Source organism: Thalassophryne amazonica, chromosome 3 (assembly GCF_902500255.1).
Source record: "Thalassophryne amazonica chromosome 3, fThaAma1.1, whole genome shotgun sequence".
Taxonomy (NCBI): domain Eukaryota; kingdom Metazoa; phylum Chordata; class Actinopteri; order Batrachoidiformes; family Batrachoididae; genus Thalassophryne; species Thalassophryne amazonica.
In genome coordinates this window covers 123,456,307-123,470,639 of record NC_047105.1, presented here as the reverse complement: position 1 = coordinate 123,470,639, position 14,333 = coordinate 123,456,307, and the positions used below count along the sequence as shown (strand labels likewise).

The window sequence follows — 14,333 nt, the reverse complement described above, 5'->3', positions numbered from 1 at the left end:
TTATGAGCTAGTTTTTCTTACTATGCGTGTAATACGTTGGCACAAATTGAGATGTCAAACATCACTTATTAAAAGTACCCAGAGATTACTGATGACTATACAGGCTTCTGGGGTGAATGCGGTAAAGGTACGCTGAAATTCACCACAAAATGTTTGTGTGACTGTGGTATATAACTACAGCAGTGAAAATATTTTTTAAACTGCATTTTTTTTTTTTTTCCACAGCTGTAGACTATCCCATGCAGTTGCTGCCAACCCTCAGCCCACCCTGTCAAGAGGAGCAGCGGTTCCTTCCGACAGGTACAACGTGCCCCAGCATCCATTCATTTCTAAGGGGCGCATGTCTCCACCTTTGTACAAATTCTACAGAAGTCTGTTTAAATGCTACTTTAAAAAAAAAATACCTCACTGAAGTTGATGAAATACATGATTCATCATTATAGAAATTATACATGTTATATAATAGTAGCAGATTTATTTGCGTGTCCACATGCATTTGAAAAGATGCAAAAAGATATTGTGTGTAACTAGTATTTATGAGATTAAAAGGCTTTTCAAATTCACTACACCCACTGTTCAAAGCATTTACGGGTGCTTGTGTGCGCGCGTGTGTGTGGGTGTTAGGGAGCATGCACGTGATTGCCCTGCTGGTTTTCAAGCTGAGATAGACCGCATAAGTTAACAAAGCAAAAGCAGTAAGATGATGAGGTGGATGTGAAGACAAAAGAACAGAAATGTTCCAAAGGTGTGACAGATGTGCTTCAACATGTCAGCTGCATAACTGGAATACATACACACCCTTGGCCTTTGTGGTTACACTTCAATGTGTGTGTGACTGGCTCCACCCATGCTCATCTGCTCTAATTGTGTTCAGGAAACCAGTCAGCCCTTGAACCTGACCTCTAAGCCAAAGGGCCTGGAGTTGGGAAAAACACCCAGTCCGCAGAACCTGGAGATGGGATCACTGGCAAGGCAGGGGACCTACAGATCCAGAGATGTCCCAAGAGAGCTGTCCCATAGCTCACCACGATCTGCCATAAGTGAGTCACGCTGACTTTTACACTGCTGTGGGGTATCGTCAGTTCAGTTCCAAAACCTTCAAAAATCGAGTGATGCCCATTTTTCTGCAATAATAGCAGCAAGGTTCCAAGGTTTCCCCTACCACTGCATAAGCCTGACAGCCTGCAGGTACAATGCTTTGGGGCACCACACCTGAAATTTTTTAGAAAGTTCCGTTTGAAGCTGGAAAACAAAAGGGAGCAAGTTGCTGCAGGTACTTTTGCTGTTTTCTGTATTTCTGCTGCAGGCAGTAAATGTAATGGGTAAAGCTATTGCTGATAACCCATAATATCCTGGAGCCATCATTAAAACTAATGTCGAAGTAGCTGTTTTACAGTGCAGAGCTTTACTTTGAATGCCATAACGTCATTCAAGCTGCAAGCATTAGCAACCTAACTGAGCTGAACCAATGTTAATCTTTTCCCAAAATGACTAAAACATTATTAACATATTTCTTGAAAAATAATTTTGAAACACTGTGGCCCCTACGGACCCAGCACCATGAGGGGGCGTTTGGGGGCGACGCCCCCTCGGATGTGAGAGTTATCAAAAAAATAAAAAGAAAAAAGAAATAAAAAGAAATACTGGAAAATATAGCAAAATAATAGTTATTCAATATTATTATCACTTTACCGGGGTGTTGCTGGGCCGGTATCGTAGATTTATGTCGACGGTACCAGGCTATACCCGCCCGCTATGTGTAAACAAATGACGTCACAGCGCGCAGCCCAAGAACTGTCCGCAGAGGGGGGAAAAAAAAAAACTGTCCGCAGAGGAAAAGATGAAAATGCGAGAAGTGTGTTTTGGTCCCAATATATATATTCTGGATGATTTTCTCATGGATAGTACGACAATGAACAGCAGCTAAAGCAGCCAGCTTGATGAGGACGCACTGGCTAAATTGGAGAGGAGCGCGCGCCAGCTAGCCGACACGACAAAAGTTAAGTGAGCCAACTTTTTATGTACGCGTTGCGTGTTGTGTATCTCAGTAAAAAGTGATAATAATGCAAATAACATGCTTTCGTCATGCGGCATGCATTTTCTTAGTCCCTCCATTCACGGCCAGTCACCCGCAATGACAGATATTAAAGTTATGTATTGTTGTAAATATATGTACATGAAAGGTTTATCTTTGACCTGTTGTGTGACTGTCATGCCCAATTGCGCTGTGTTTGTGCTTGTGATGGAGGGCTGTATGTGGGGTTAATCTACTGTCTCGTGTCGTTTCTCAGATCAGTTGTAGGTTTGGTTTTGTGGTATGCAGGAGATCACTTGACCGAGGGTCTATACTTTCAAATAATAATTAAAAAAATACTGTCATCACTCTTTACTCTTACTCAGTCAGTCTCTTACAATGGTGTAGCCTAAATACACGAGCTTTCCAGGAGCACACCCAATTCATTACGCACGCGCAGAGGCACATCCCCTCCGGTGCGCGCTTTTTTTTGGGGGGGGGGGGGGGGCAGGACCTCACCCCCTGTGATAAACTCATCACCCCCTTAATATTTTTTTTCTGGCGCTGGGCCTGGGCCCCTATGTGCCATCCAGATTTTATTGTGACCAGTCTAAAGCACATCTGTGCAGTCTGTGTTGTTTAATAAGCATTTTAGTGTTCCACATTAGCCAGGTGGGTGAAATATCTTGGCAATGATGAAGTGCTCACAAACACAGATTTTTGAAAAAAACTGTGAACAAAATGTAATGGAAATGTTGTGTGGGCCGCTGAAGAGGAGGTACTGCTGGCCCACCGCCACAAGATGGCGCCCTGCTTGAAGTGCGGGCTTCAAGCATGAGAGGGCGTCGGCTTTGCTGGAGGTGACAGCTGTCATCAATCAACACAAGCTGTCACCCATCACCACCACTACAAAGACCGGACTGCAACTCCACCTCCTCGCCGAGAAATCAACTACCATTCAGGTAATTTCTCTGCTAAGCTTAACTGTGACTAATAGTCTGATCTCATTGCAGCCGTTTTCCTGTGACGGTGTCCTTATCTGTGGTATTGGCGTTTGGTGTGGACTGCGACGGCTTTCGCCTCACACCCCAACCAGATAAGTGGTTAGACAGGAGCTGCACGAGTGTGTGATTGGAGGTGGAGGTTTTCCCTCCTTTACTAATACAGACTGTGGGATTATGAGTTGTGCGAACTCACACTCACTCTGGACTGTCTCTGTTCTCTGCCAGCAGTACCGGGTCTGACTGCTGAAGACAGCGGCCTGCTGGGGCGCAGGGCTTGGCGGCTCCGGTGTTCTTCAGCTCCGTTGGTGGTGGAAGCTGTGTGGGGATCCAGCTCTTCCTCTCCAGGCGTCTTCTATCGTCGAGCCTGCCCACACGTCACCTGGTGTATGATTGACAGTCCACCATATTGTTATTGTCTGTACGTTGTTGTGCGATTCACAACATTAAATTGTTACTTTTGGCTTATCCATTGTCCGTTCATTACGCCACCCCTGTTGTGGGTCCGTGTCACGTCACTTTCACAACAGGAAATAAACTTTTTGTGTGCATAGAATAAGTCTGTAAAGTTTTACTTCAATCATGAAAAAATGGGGGGTGAAAATTAAAGTGGTTGCTTTATGTTGTTCATGAATACATTATGAATACCTTTGCTTTTTTGTGGTGATATGTAAGTAAACAACTGTTGTTACTGAAATGTTGTGTTTGAACTATTTGATATGAAGTAACAGGCACTGAATGGCCTCAGGGTCCATCGGCCCCGTGGTTATCTTCAGATTTCGTAGCGTGAAGCCAATGAGACTCCATGACGCCAATCAGATGGGGTGCCAGTCAGATGCAGGTTGCTTCCCCCAGCCAAGAGTGACACCCATTTAAAGTTGGGTAGACTGGGTCAATGCAGATTAGGTGTCTTGTCCAAGGACTCAGACAGGCAGCATGAGTGGGATTTGAACCCAGAGCTACATAATAACAGGCCAGCTCCTTAGCAGCAGGACTAATTGAAGAGTGGTTGTTTTTTGTAACAAAAAAAAAGAAAAAGTAACACTGCACTGGAATCAGCACAACAACAAGGTGATTGTAGGCTATAAATAAATGACAGCAGTCACAGTGAGCTCTTGTCCAGTCTTGTAAAAGAGCTGTATGCTAAAAATATTAAGTTTTGCTGTTTCCTAATAGTGTTAAGCTATTACAGTGAGGAAAATAAGTATTTGAACACCCTGCAATTTTGCAAGTTCTCCCACTTAGAAATCATGGAGGGGTCTGAAATTTTCATCTTAGGTAACACACAGGTACAAGTTCAAACAGGTGCAATTAATACAGGTAAAGAGTGCAGAATAAGAGGGCTTCTTAAAGAAAAATGAACAGGTTTGTGTGAGCCAGAATTCTTGCTGGTTGGTAGGGGATCAAATACTTATTTGCAGCAGTAACATACAAATAAATTATTTTTAAAAAATCACACATTGTGACGTCCGGGTTTTTTTTTTTTAGATTATGTCTCTCACAGTGGACATGCACCTAAGATGAAAATTTCAATCAATCAATCAATCAATCAAAATTTTTTTATATAGCGCCAAATCACAACAAACAGTTGCCCCAAGGCACTTTATATTGTAAGGCAAGGCCATACAATAATTATGTAAAACCCCAACGGTCAAAACGACCCCCTGTGAGCAAGCACTTGGCTACAGTGGGAAGGAAAAACTCCCTTTTAACAGGAAGAAACCTCCAGCAGAACCAGGCTCAGGGAGGGGCTGAGGGAGAGAACCAGGAAAAAGACATGCTGTGGAGGGGAGCACAAATTTCAGACCCTTCCATGATTTCTAAGTGTGAGAGTCCAAGCAGGCTCCCCATCGATGATCCGGACAGGAGGCGGCACCGGTCCGGGTGTGTAGAGGGAAGAAGTGTGGTACGGCTTGATGCGGGAGACATGGAAGACTGGGTGAATCCGCAGTGAAGCTGGCATCTTCAGCTTCACTGCGGCCGGGCTGAGGACCTTGAGGATTGAGAATGGGCCAATGTAATGGTCTTTCAGTTTCTGGGATTCCACTTGTAATGGGATGTCCTTTGTTGACAGTCAAACCTCCTGCCTGGGCTGGTATGCAGGGGCCGGGGAACGCCGGCGGTCTGCATGGGCCTTGGCCCTCGTCCGGGCTTTAAGTAGGGCAGAGCGGGCAGTGCGCCACACCCGACGGCACCTCCTCAGATGGGCCTGGACCGAGGGCACCCCGACCTCTCCCTCCACAAGCGGAAACAATGGGGGCTGGTACCCCAAGCATACTTCAAACGGGGAGAGGCTGGTGGCAGATGAAACTTGGCTGTTGTGAGCGTACTCGATCCAGGCCAGATGGTTGCTCCAGGCCGTCAGGTGCGGGGAGGTCACGCAGTGGAGGGCCTGCTCCAAATCCTGGTTTGCCTGCTCTGCCTGTCCTTTTGTCTGGGGATGGTACCCGGACAAGAGGCTTACGGTGGCCCCCAGTTCCCTACAGAAACTCCTCCAGACTTGCGAGGAGAACTGGGGACCACGGTCTGAGACAATGTCAGATGGAATCCCATGCAGACGTACGACATGGTGGACCAGGAGGTCTGCAGTCTCCTGGGTTGTCAGGAGCTTCAGGAGGGCCACGAAGTGGGCCGCCTTGGAGAACCGGTCCACTATCGTGAGGATGGTGGTCATGCCCTGGGATGGTGGGAGGCCCGTGACGAAGTCCAGGCCAATGTGGGACCAGGGGCGATGAAGCACAGGCAACGGATGGAGGAGTCCTTGTGTTTTTTGATGGTCTGCCTTGCCCCTGGCACAGGTGGTACAGGCCTGGACATATTCCCGGATGTCGGCATCCATGGATGCCCACCAGAAGCGCTGCCGGACCACTGCCACGGTTCTTCGCACCCCTGGATGACAGGAGAGCTTGGAACCGTGACAGAAATCCAGGACTGCAGCTCTGGCTTCTGGTTAGATGTAAAATCTGTTCTTTGGGCCAGTCCCCGGGTCCAGGTTCTGTGCCAGGGCCTCCCGGACGGTCTTCTCCACATCCCAGGTGAGGGTGGCCATGATAGTGGACTCGGGGATGATGGGATCCGGTGGATCTGACAGCTCGGTTTTGACTTCCTCTTTGTGGACCCAGAACAGGGCGTCAGATTGCTGGTTCTTGGTCCCGGGGTGGTAGGTGATCTGGAAGTCAAAACGCCCGAAGAACAGTGACCAGCGGGCTTGCCTGGGGTTCAGACGCTTGGCGGTCCAGATGTACTCCAGGTTCTGATGGTCCGTGAAAACCGTAAATGGTACCGCAGCTCCCTCCAACAGGTGTCTCCACTCCTCAAGAGCCTCTTTCACCGCTAGGAGTTCCCGATTGCCGACGTCATAGTTCTGCTCTGCCGGGGTCAACCTATGGGAAAAATAGGCACAAGGGTGGAGGACCTTATCGGACTCCCTGCTCTGGGACAGCACGGCTCCTATCCCTGAGTCAGAGGCATCCACTTCAACGATAATCTGGCGATTGGGATCGGGCTGCACCAGAACTGGTGCAGTCGAGAACCGGCATTCCAATCCCTAAACGCGGCATTGCACCGATCCGACCAGGTGACGGGGACTTTAGTGGCGGTAAGGGCCATCAGGGGGCTAACTACCTGGCTGTAACCCTTGATGAACCTCTGGTAGAAATTTGCGAAGCTGACGAACTGCTGCAGTTTCCTACGGCTCGTCGGTTTGGGCCAATCTCTCACCGCCGCAACCTTGGCTGGATCAGGGGCGATGGAGTTGGAGGAGATTATGAACCCCAGGAAGGACAAAGAAGTACGGTGGAACTCGCACTTCTCGCCCTTCACAAACAACCGGTTCTCCAACAACCGCTGAAGGACCTGACGTACATGTCACACATGAGTCTCAGGATCTGGGGAGAAGATGAGGATATCGTCAAGGTATATGAAGATGAACCGATGCAGGAAGTCCCCCAAGACGTCATTAACCAAGGACTGGAACGTCGCGGGCGCATTGGTGAGACCAAACGGCATGACCAGGTACTCAAAGTGACCTAACAGGGTGTTAAACGCCGTCTTCCACTCGTCTCCCTTCCGGATCCGAACCAGGTGATACGCATTCCTAAGATCCAACTTGGTGAAAATTTGGGCTGCATGCAAGGGCATGAACACTGAATCTAACAGAGGCAGCGGGTATCAATTGCGAACCATGATTTCGTTCAGCCCTCTGTAGTCAATGCATGGACGGCGTCCGCCGTCCTTCTTGCCCACAAAAAAGAAACCTGCACCCATCGGGGAGGTGGAGTTCCGGATCAACCCAGCAGCTAAAGAGTCACGGATGTAGGTCTCCATTGATTCGCGCTCAGGACGTGAGAGATTGTACAACCTGCTGGAAGGGTACTCAGCGCCCGGGATCAAATCAATAGCACAATCGTACGGACGGTGTGGGGGAAGACTGAGTTGCAGATCTTTGCTGAAGACGTCAGCAAGATCATGGTACTCCTCAGGCACCGCCGACAGATTGGGGGGAACTTTAACCTCCTCGTTAGCTGTAACACCAGGTGGAACCGAGGATCCTAAGCATTCCCGGTGGCAGGTTTCGCTCCACTGCGTCACTACCCCAGACAGCCAATCTATCCGGGGATTGTGCTTAACCATCCATGGAAATCCCAAAATCACTCGGGAGGTAGAAGGTGGTTACATAGAACACAATCTCCTCCTGTGATTCCCAGACACAACCAGAGTCACGGGTTGTGTCTGGTGTGTGATTAACAGGAGAAGGGTGCCATCTAGTGCCCGTACCTTCAATGGTGAAGGTAGAGCCACTAGAGGCAGCCCCACCTCCCTAGCCCATCTGCTATCCAGCAGATTCCCTTCTGACCCTGTGTCCACCAGTGCTGGGGCGTGAAGGGTAAGATCCCCACTCAGGATCGTCACTGGGATGCGTGCGGATCTACGGGATCTCCCCGCGTGAATGTTATGGCCCACCCTTAGCCCAGTCTCTAGGTGCGGGCATTGTAGTTTAACCGCTTGGGGCAGTTCTTTTGTATGTGCTCACTCGAGCCACAGAAAAAACATTCTCTGCGAGCCAGCCTCCGTTGTCTGTCATTTGATTTTTCTTTAGCCCTGCTCGTGTCCATAGCTTTGTCAGCAGGGGGAGCTGTCCGGCTGTGGAGCATGGGGGCGGCGGCACCCTTTCGGACCCGGAAGGAAGAGGGATGGCTCGTGCCCGGCCACGCCCTTCACCCCGCTCCCGACGGTGTTCCTCTAATCGGTTGTCTAACCGTATGACCAGGTTGATAAGCCCGTCAAAATCCCATGGCTCATCCTTAGCCAGCAGATGCTCCTTCAGGACCGGAGACAGTCCGTTTATGAAGGCGGCGTGGAGTGCAAAAGTATTCCAGCCGGACCTCGCAGCTGTGATGCGGAAGTCGACTGCATACTCGGCTGCACTCTGACGTCCCTGTCTCATTGACAGCAGCACGGTCGAAGCGGTCTCGCCTCTATTGGGATGATCAAACACCTGTTTAAACTCCCTCACAAACCCAGTATATGTGGTTAGGAGCCGTGAATTTTGCTCCCAGAGCGCCGTAGCCCAGGCGCGTGCCTCTCCTCTAAGCAAATTTATAACGTAAGCCACCCGGCTGGCATCTGACGCGTACATGACGGGACGCTGTGCAAAGACGAGTGAACACTGCATCAAGAAGTCAGCGCACGTCTCGACACAACCTCCGTACGCTTCGGAGGGCTTATGTATGCTTCAGGAGAAGGGGGGGGGGGTTCGTTTGAATCACCACTGGAATGTCTGTTTTTGGCACTTGAACAGCAGGAGGAGGTGCTGCAGCAGCGCCCTGTGTGCACGCTTCCACCTGGGCGGTGAGAGCCTCCATCCTCCGATTGAGTATAACATTCTGCCTCGGTCACCAAGTCCAACCGAGCAGTGAAGGCAGTTAAGATTTACTGCAGCTCACCTAATACGCCTCCTGCCGGCGTCTGTGCACCCTGCGTTTCCATTGGTGGTTCACTCGATGGTTGACGCCCCTCGGGATCCATGACGCTGCCGAGAAATCTGTTGGGAAAGTGTAGGGACACGGACCCACAACAGGGGGCGTAAATGAACGGACAATGGAATAAGCCAAAATACAACAATTTAATGTTGTGAATGTGCACAACAGAAAAACAGACAAACACAATTTAGAATAGCAGTCAATAATACAAGGGTGACATGTGGGCAGGCTCGAGGATAGAAGACGCCTGTCCAGAGAAGAGCCGGATCCCACACGCTTTCCACTGCCAGCGGATCTGGAGCACACCGGAGCCACAAAGCGCTGAGTCCCCCGGTGGCCACTGCCTCCGACTGTCAGATCTGGTACTGCTGGCAGGAAGAAACGACAGGTAATGGTGGGTGCGTGAACACCTAGCAAACAGGGTGGGAAACACCTCCACCTCTTAATCACAATACTCCCAAAATAAATGCAGATCCTGATGTCACACTATCAGTCCACAACCGAGAAGCAGAGTACGCCAACTCCCCAACACAACGACTACTCCTTAGCGTACAAAAGGTTCGTCTGCAAAGTTAGGGATTACACACAGAAGTAAAGACGTTACTACTGTAATGTTTTTGCAGGCTGAGCAGTTTACCTGACAGGTAGACGATTTCTCGGCAGGGAGGTGGAGTTTCTGCCCGGCTTTTATGGGATGTGGTGATTGATGCTTGATGTGTGACAGCTGTCACTCCTGGCTGCTCCTGGGAGGTGGCAGCGCCCCCTCGTGCCCGAAGCCCGCACTTCAGGCAGGGCGCCCTCTGGTGATGGGCCAGCAGTACCTCCTCTTCAGCAGCCCACACAACATTTCCTGCTTTCCTTGTGTGTTTCTAACACAATTTAGCAGGAAGCAGTTAAGAGGTAAGTACACAGCACGTGGCTTTGTGGTGAGCACTGTTGCCTCACAGCATGAAGATCATGGGATCAATTCCCACCTGTGGCCTTTGTGTGTGGAGTTTGCATGGTCTCCCTGTGTTTGCGTGGATTCCCTCCGGGTACTCTGGCTTCCTCCCACATCTAAAGACATGCAGGTTATGTGAACTGGAAACTATAAAAATTGTCCAGGTTTCCCAAGATAGGTGCACCAGCTTGTGGCATCATATTCAAGAAGACTTGAGGCTGTAATTGCTGCCAAAGGTGCATCAACAAAGTACTGAGCAAAGGATGTGAATACTTATTTATATGTGAGTTCTTGTTTTTATTTTTATTCATAATAAATTTGCAAATATTAAAAATAATATATATTTTTATGTTGTCATTATGGGGTGTTGTGTGTTCAGTTTTGAGGGAAAAAATTAAATTTACTCCATTTTGCAATAAGGCTGTAACCTAACAAAATGTGGAAAAAAAAATGAAGCGCTGTGAATGCTTGCCGGATGCAGTGTATCGCCTTTAGATAAGTACTACCTTCCTTTCTCTCATGTTCTTTCTTCTTAATCATCTTGTCTTTAATGTCTGCTTCACATTGAACTAATTTGTTCTTCACCTCTCTGCAGGTTTCCTTGGAGATGGCGATGTGGTAACCCAGGCCATCCATGATGCACAGCAGCTTCTGAGGAGCCACAGTACCGGAGGGCAAGACCGAGAGAGGGACAGGGAGCGAGACCGAGACAGCACCGGGAAGTGGTGAGCGCCTGAAGTCCAACTGTCACCATAAAATTAACAGCAACCTGTAAGGACACATAAAACTTAAGGCCCTGTCACACCTTGGCGATTTAGCCAGCATATGCCGACCGTACGTCTAATATGTTATCAGTAAGTTTTGTGTAGTTAAGAGCATGTTCACGCACGCACTGTAACATATATGTAAGACATATGTCTTAATATTCTGAGCACCTTGAAAAATTTTGAGCATGCTGAAAATTTTCAGTGCATGCCAGCATATGACTCATATGTCCTGCTCATGTGGGACATAGTTGCAGGTAAGTTATGTGATTGTTGACACTTTTCTGTAAGTTACTCATAAGTCGAATACATCCATTAAAACTGTCTATTGAGTGGCTGAAAGCTGCGGTCCTCATGCAAGCACACTGTTTCAAATATTAAATCATCACACACAGAGTAAATATAACGGCTTACCTGTTCGTTTCAGTGGGATTCCTCACCATAGTCTAACGAAAACATATCCACCTAATGCCTGATTTTCGAAAAAGGCTGAAAGTAGTTTAATTCCTTGTCGCGCTGAAGAAAAGTCCTCTGTGACATCGCCGCTTTTTGCCACAGTTGCTTCGTCAGATCATGGTTTCTGCAGCGGAGGTCGTCCATCAGATCGATGATTTGCAGCGACTGGTGTGGCTGGGCCTATTTGGGACTGGCACAGTGTGCTGCAGGTATAATCCATGGTTGGGTGTCTGTGGTCATGAATGCTGGCTCAAGTCTCTGCTGTCAGCGGAGCCTCTCCCCCCACCGTGCCTCTCTCTTTGCGCTGCAAGTTGAAAGAATCACAGCGCCTCAATCATTAACATCTCAGTTACCACAGGCATCAGTCGATTCTTTCTGCATGCGATGAAATTATCCCATGATCCGCAAAGAAAAAATTAAATAAAATAACGTAAAAATTACTCAATTTTGCCTCCGTGTGGAGCGGAGACAGTACGCGACACCATGTGCACGCTTGATGCCATGCGCATCAATATTTAAGTGTTCCACCTGCAAAACTAAGGGTCTGCCTGCGGTGGAAATGCAAACCAAGCCTGACTTACTGTTCCGAGATGTATAATACCATGCAGCATCGATACATCAAACTTGTGGCATCATATTCAAGAAGACTTGACGCTGTAATTGCTGCCAAAGGTACATCAACAAAGTATTGAGCAAAGGATATGAATACTTATGTACATGTGATTTTAATTTTTAATAAATTTGCAAAAATTATAAAAAAATATATCTTTTTCTGTTGTCATTATGGGGAGTTGTGAGTAGAATTTTGAGGGAAAAATAATTTACTCCATTTTGGAATAAGGTTGTGACAGAAAATATGGAAAAAGTGAAGCGCTGTGAATACTTTCCGGATGCACTGTATATACAGTGCCCTCCGAAAGTATTTGCCACCTTAGTATTTCACACATTTTAATTTGTTTATGCCATTTCAAATACAAAGAAATACAAAAAGAAATTCTTAAATCATATTCCTTAAACTCAAACTCAAAGCAAATCTCTTTAACTTGATATAAATTAATTAAAAATATAAAAGCCAAGATAATAGGTTGCATAAGTAATGGAACGCTTTGGTATAATACCTGTAAATAATCAGTTTTATTGCCAGTTCATCTTCAGACAAGTCAGGAAATGGCTACATGAATATTGCCAAGTCAATGAATATGTCTTGGACTTTATTTACATCAATTATAAAGAAATACAAACAGTATGGCACTCTATGGTAAATTTGCATGGAGTAGACAGTTTTCAAAAACTGAGTCACTGTGCAAGAAGGAGAAAAGTGAGGAACGCCACCAAGACACCCAGACAACCCACAAGAAGTTATAGCCGTCTTTGGCTGTGAGTGGAGAAATTGTGCATAGTGCATGTGCATTTTGTATCCCCAGTTATACAGCTTCAGGCCTGTTCAACTTTCAGCAGGACAATGATCCGAAGCACCCTAAGCTTGGTTTTGTTTCGGTTTTGTCGATTTAACCAAAAAAAAAAAAAAAAATCAGTTAAAAGGGAAATGATTTATTCAACTCAATCCATGTTCTTTTGTCTTGAAAGTGTGACTTGGCTTTGCGTTGACATGGACTTAATAATCCAGTTCATGTACACACACACAAAGAGTTTTTGCTGGTTATCTCTGGAGATGTTTCATTCAACACACTGTGATTTTATCATTATTTGTACTGTTTCACAATCCTCCTAAAAGGGCCAACATTATTTGCAAAGAAGCATGTCAAATTAGTAGGTGGGCAAAAGGAATGATTGGACTTCTCCATTTTTAAGGAAGCAGGAGAGTTAAAAATATTCACTGAAGGATTTTTGCAACAACGAATACTTGTAGAAAACCTCTTTTATGTGCCTTAAAATAACAATGGAACATGTTATTTATAATTCAGCCTCATTTTAGTCTGGTTTTGGTTTGTGCCTTCCGTTCTGGTTTCTTTCTCTGAAGAGGCCTTGGGACTGAATGAGACACCTGACATTTTTTACACAGTAACACCGCCACCAGACCCGGTGCGACGCCCCCTCACGTCATCAGCCCCGCCCCCTCGGATGTGAGAGTTATCAAAAAATAAAAATAAAAAAGAAAGAAAAGAAATACTGGAAAATATAGCAAAATATTAGTTATTCAATAATATCACGTATTTAACAAATAAACCAAATTAATTAACTAAGTAATTAATTTTAAAACAAACGGATATGGCATGTGTCTGTGTCAAGCGTTTTGATAGGTTGAGGGTTGTGCTTGTTCAGCGCGGCAGAGGGCAGGATCCTGAGTCCAGCGATTATGACAAGGTGGACGAATTAAGGCATGCTCGATATATTCGAGCAGTGACAGAGCTGGAGTTCCTGGATTCATCAAGTCCACCAAGCAAAAGGCAGATCATGCAGCACGACTCACTTGGGGAGGGTGTTAATGCTGCGTTTACACATAACGACGACAAGTCACGAATGCCACAAAGTACACATTCTTGGCCGCTGATCACGAATGTGATGATTTGGGGCAGAGGCATCAGGTGTCCTCAGGAACTGCTGCAACCTGTTACATGTTACGATTAATGGCATGTGTTGCTGGAGAATTATCAGGAACCATTACGCACGGTCAAGAATAGTGTTCCGTGTTGTTGCGCGCTATTGTGCGTAACAGCGCATCGTTAAGTTCTGTCACGTTGTAAACGAGGTGAATTGTCTCCACACACACACCCATATTCATCCAACCGAATTCAGATTGCTCCAGTTTTTCAGAACTTTGTGACTGTATGCGTAGTTGGGCTCTGTGCCATGGAGTGGCGCACATGCCCAATTGCGCTGTGTTTGCACTTGTGATGGAGGGCTGTATGTGGGGTTAATCTACTGTCTCGTGTCGTTTCTCAGATCAGTTGTTGGTTGGTTTGTGGTATGCAGGAGATCACTTGACCGAGGGTCTATACGTTCAAATAATAAAAAAATACTGTCATCACTCTTTACTCTTAGTCAGTCTCTTACAACGGTGTAGCCTAAATACATGAGCTTTCCAGGAGCGTACCCAATTCATTACGCACGCGCAGAAGCACATGCCCTCCGGTGTGCACTTTTTTTTGGGGGGGGGGGGGGGAACGACCCCCCCCCCTGTGATAAACTCATCGCCCCCTTAATATTTTTTTTCTG

The 14,333-nt window shown here is 47.0% G+C and overlaps 1 protein-coding gene across 1 annotated transcript in view; it reads left to right on the top strand.

The window, feature by feature from the left end:
- Positions 1–14,333, top strand: part of LOC117507537 (transcription factor SOX-13-like) — a 265,912-nt gene that overhangs the window by 169,655 nt on the left and 81,924 nt on the right. Inside the window, 3 exon segments of the mRNA XM_034167405.1 lie at positions 226–253; positions 255–300; positions 875–1,036. Coding sequence (XP_034023296.1) covers positions 226–253; positions 255–300; positions 875–1,036 — 236 coding nt within the window.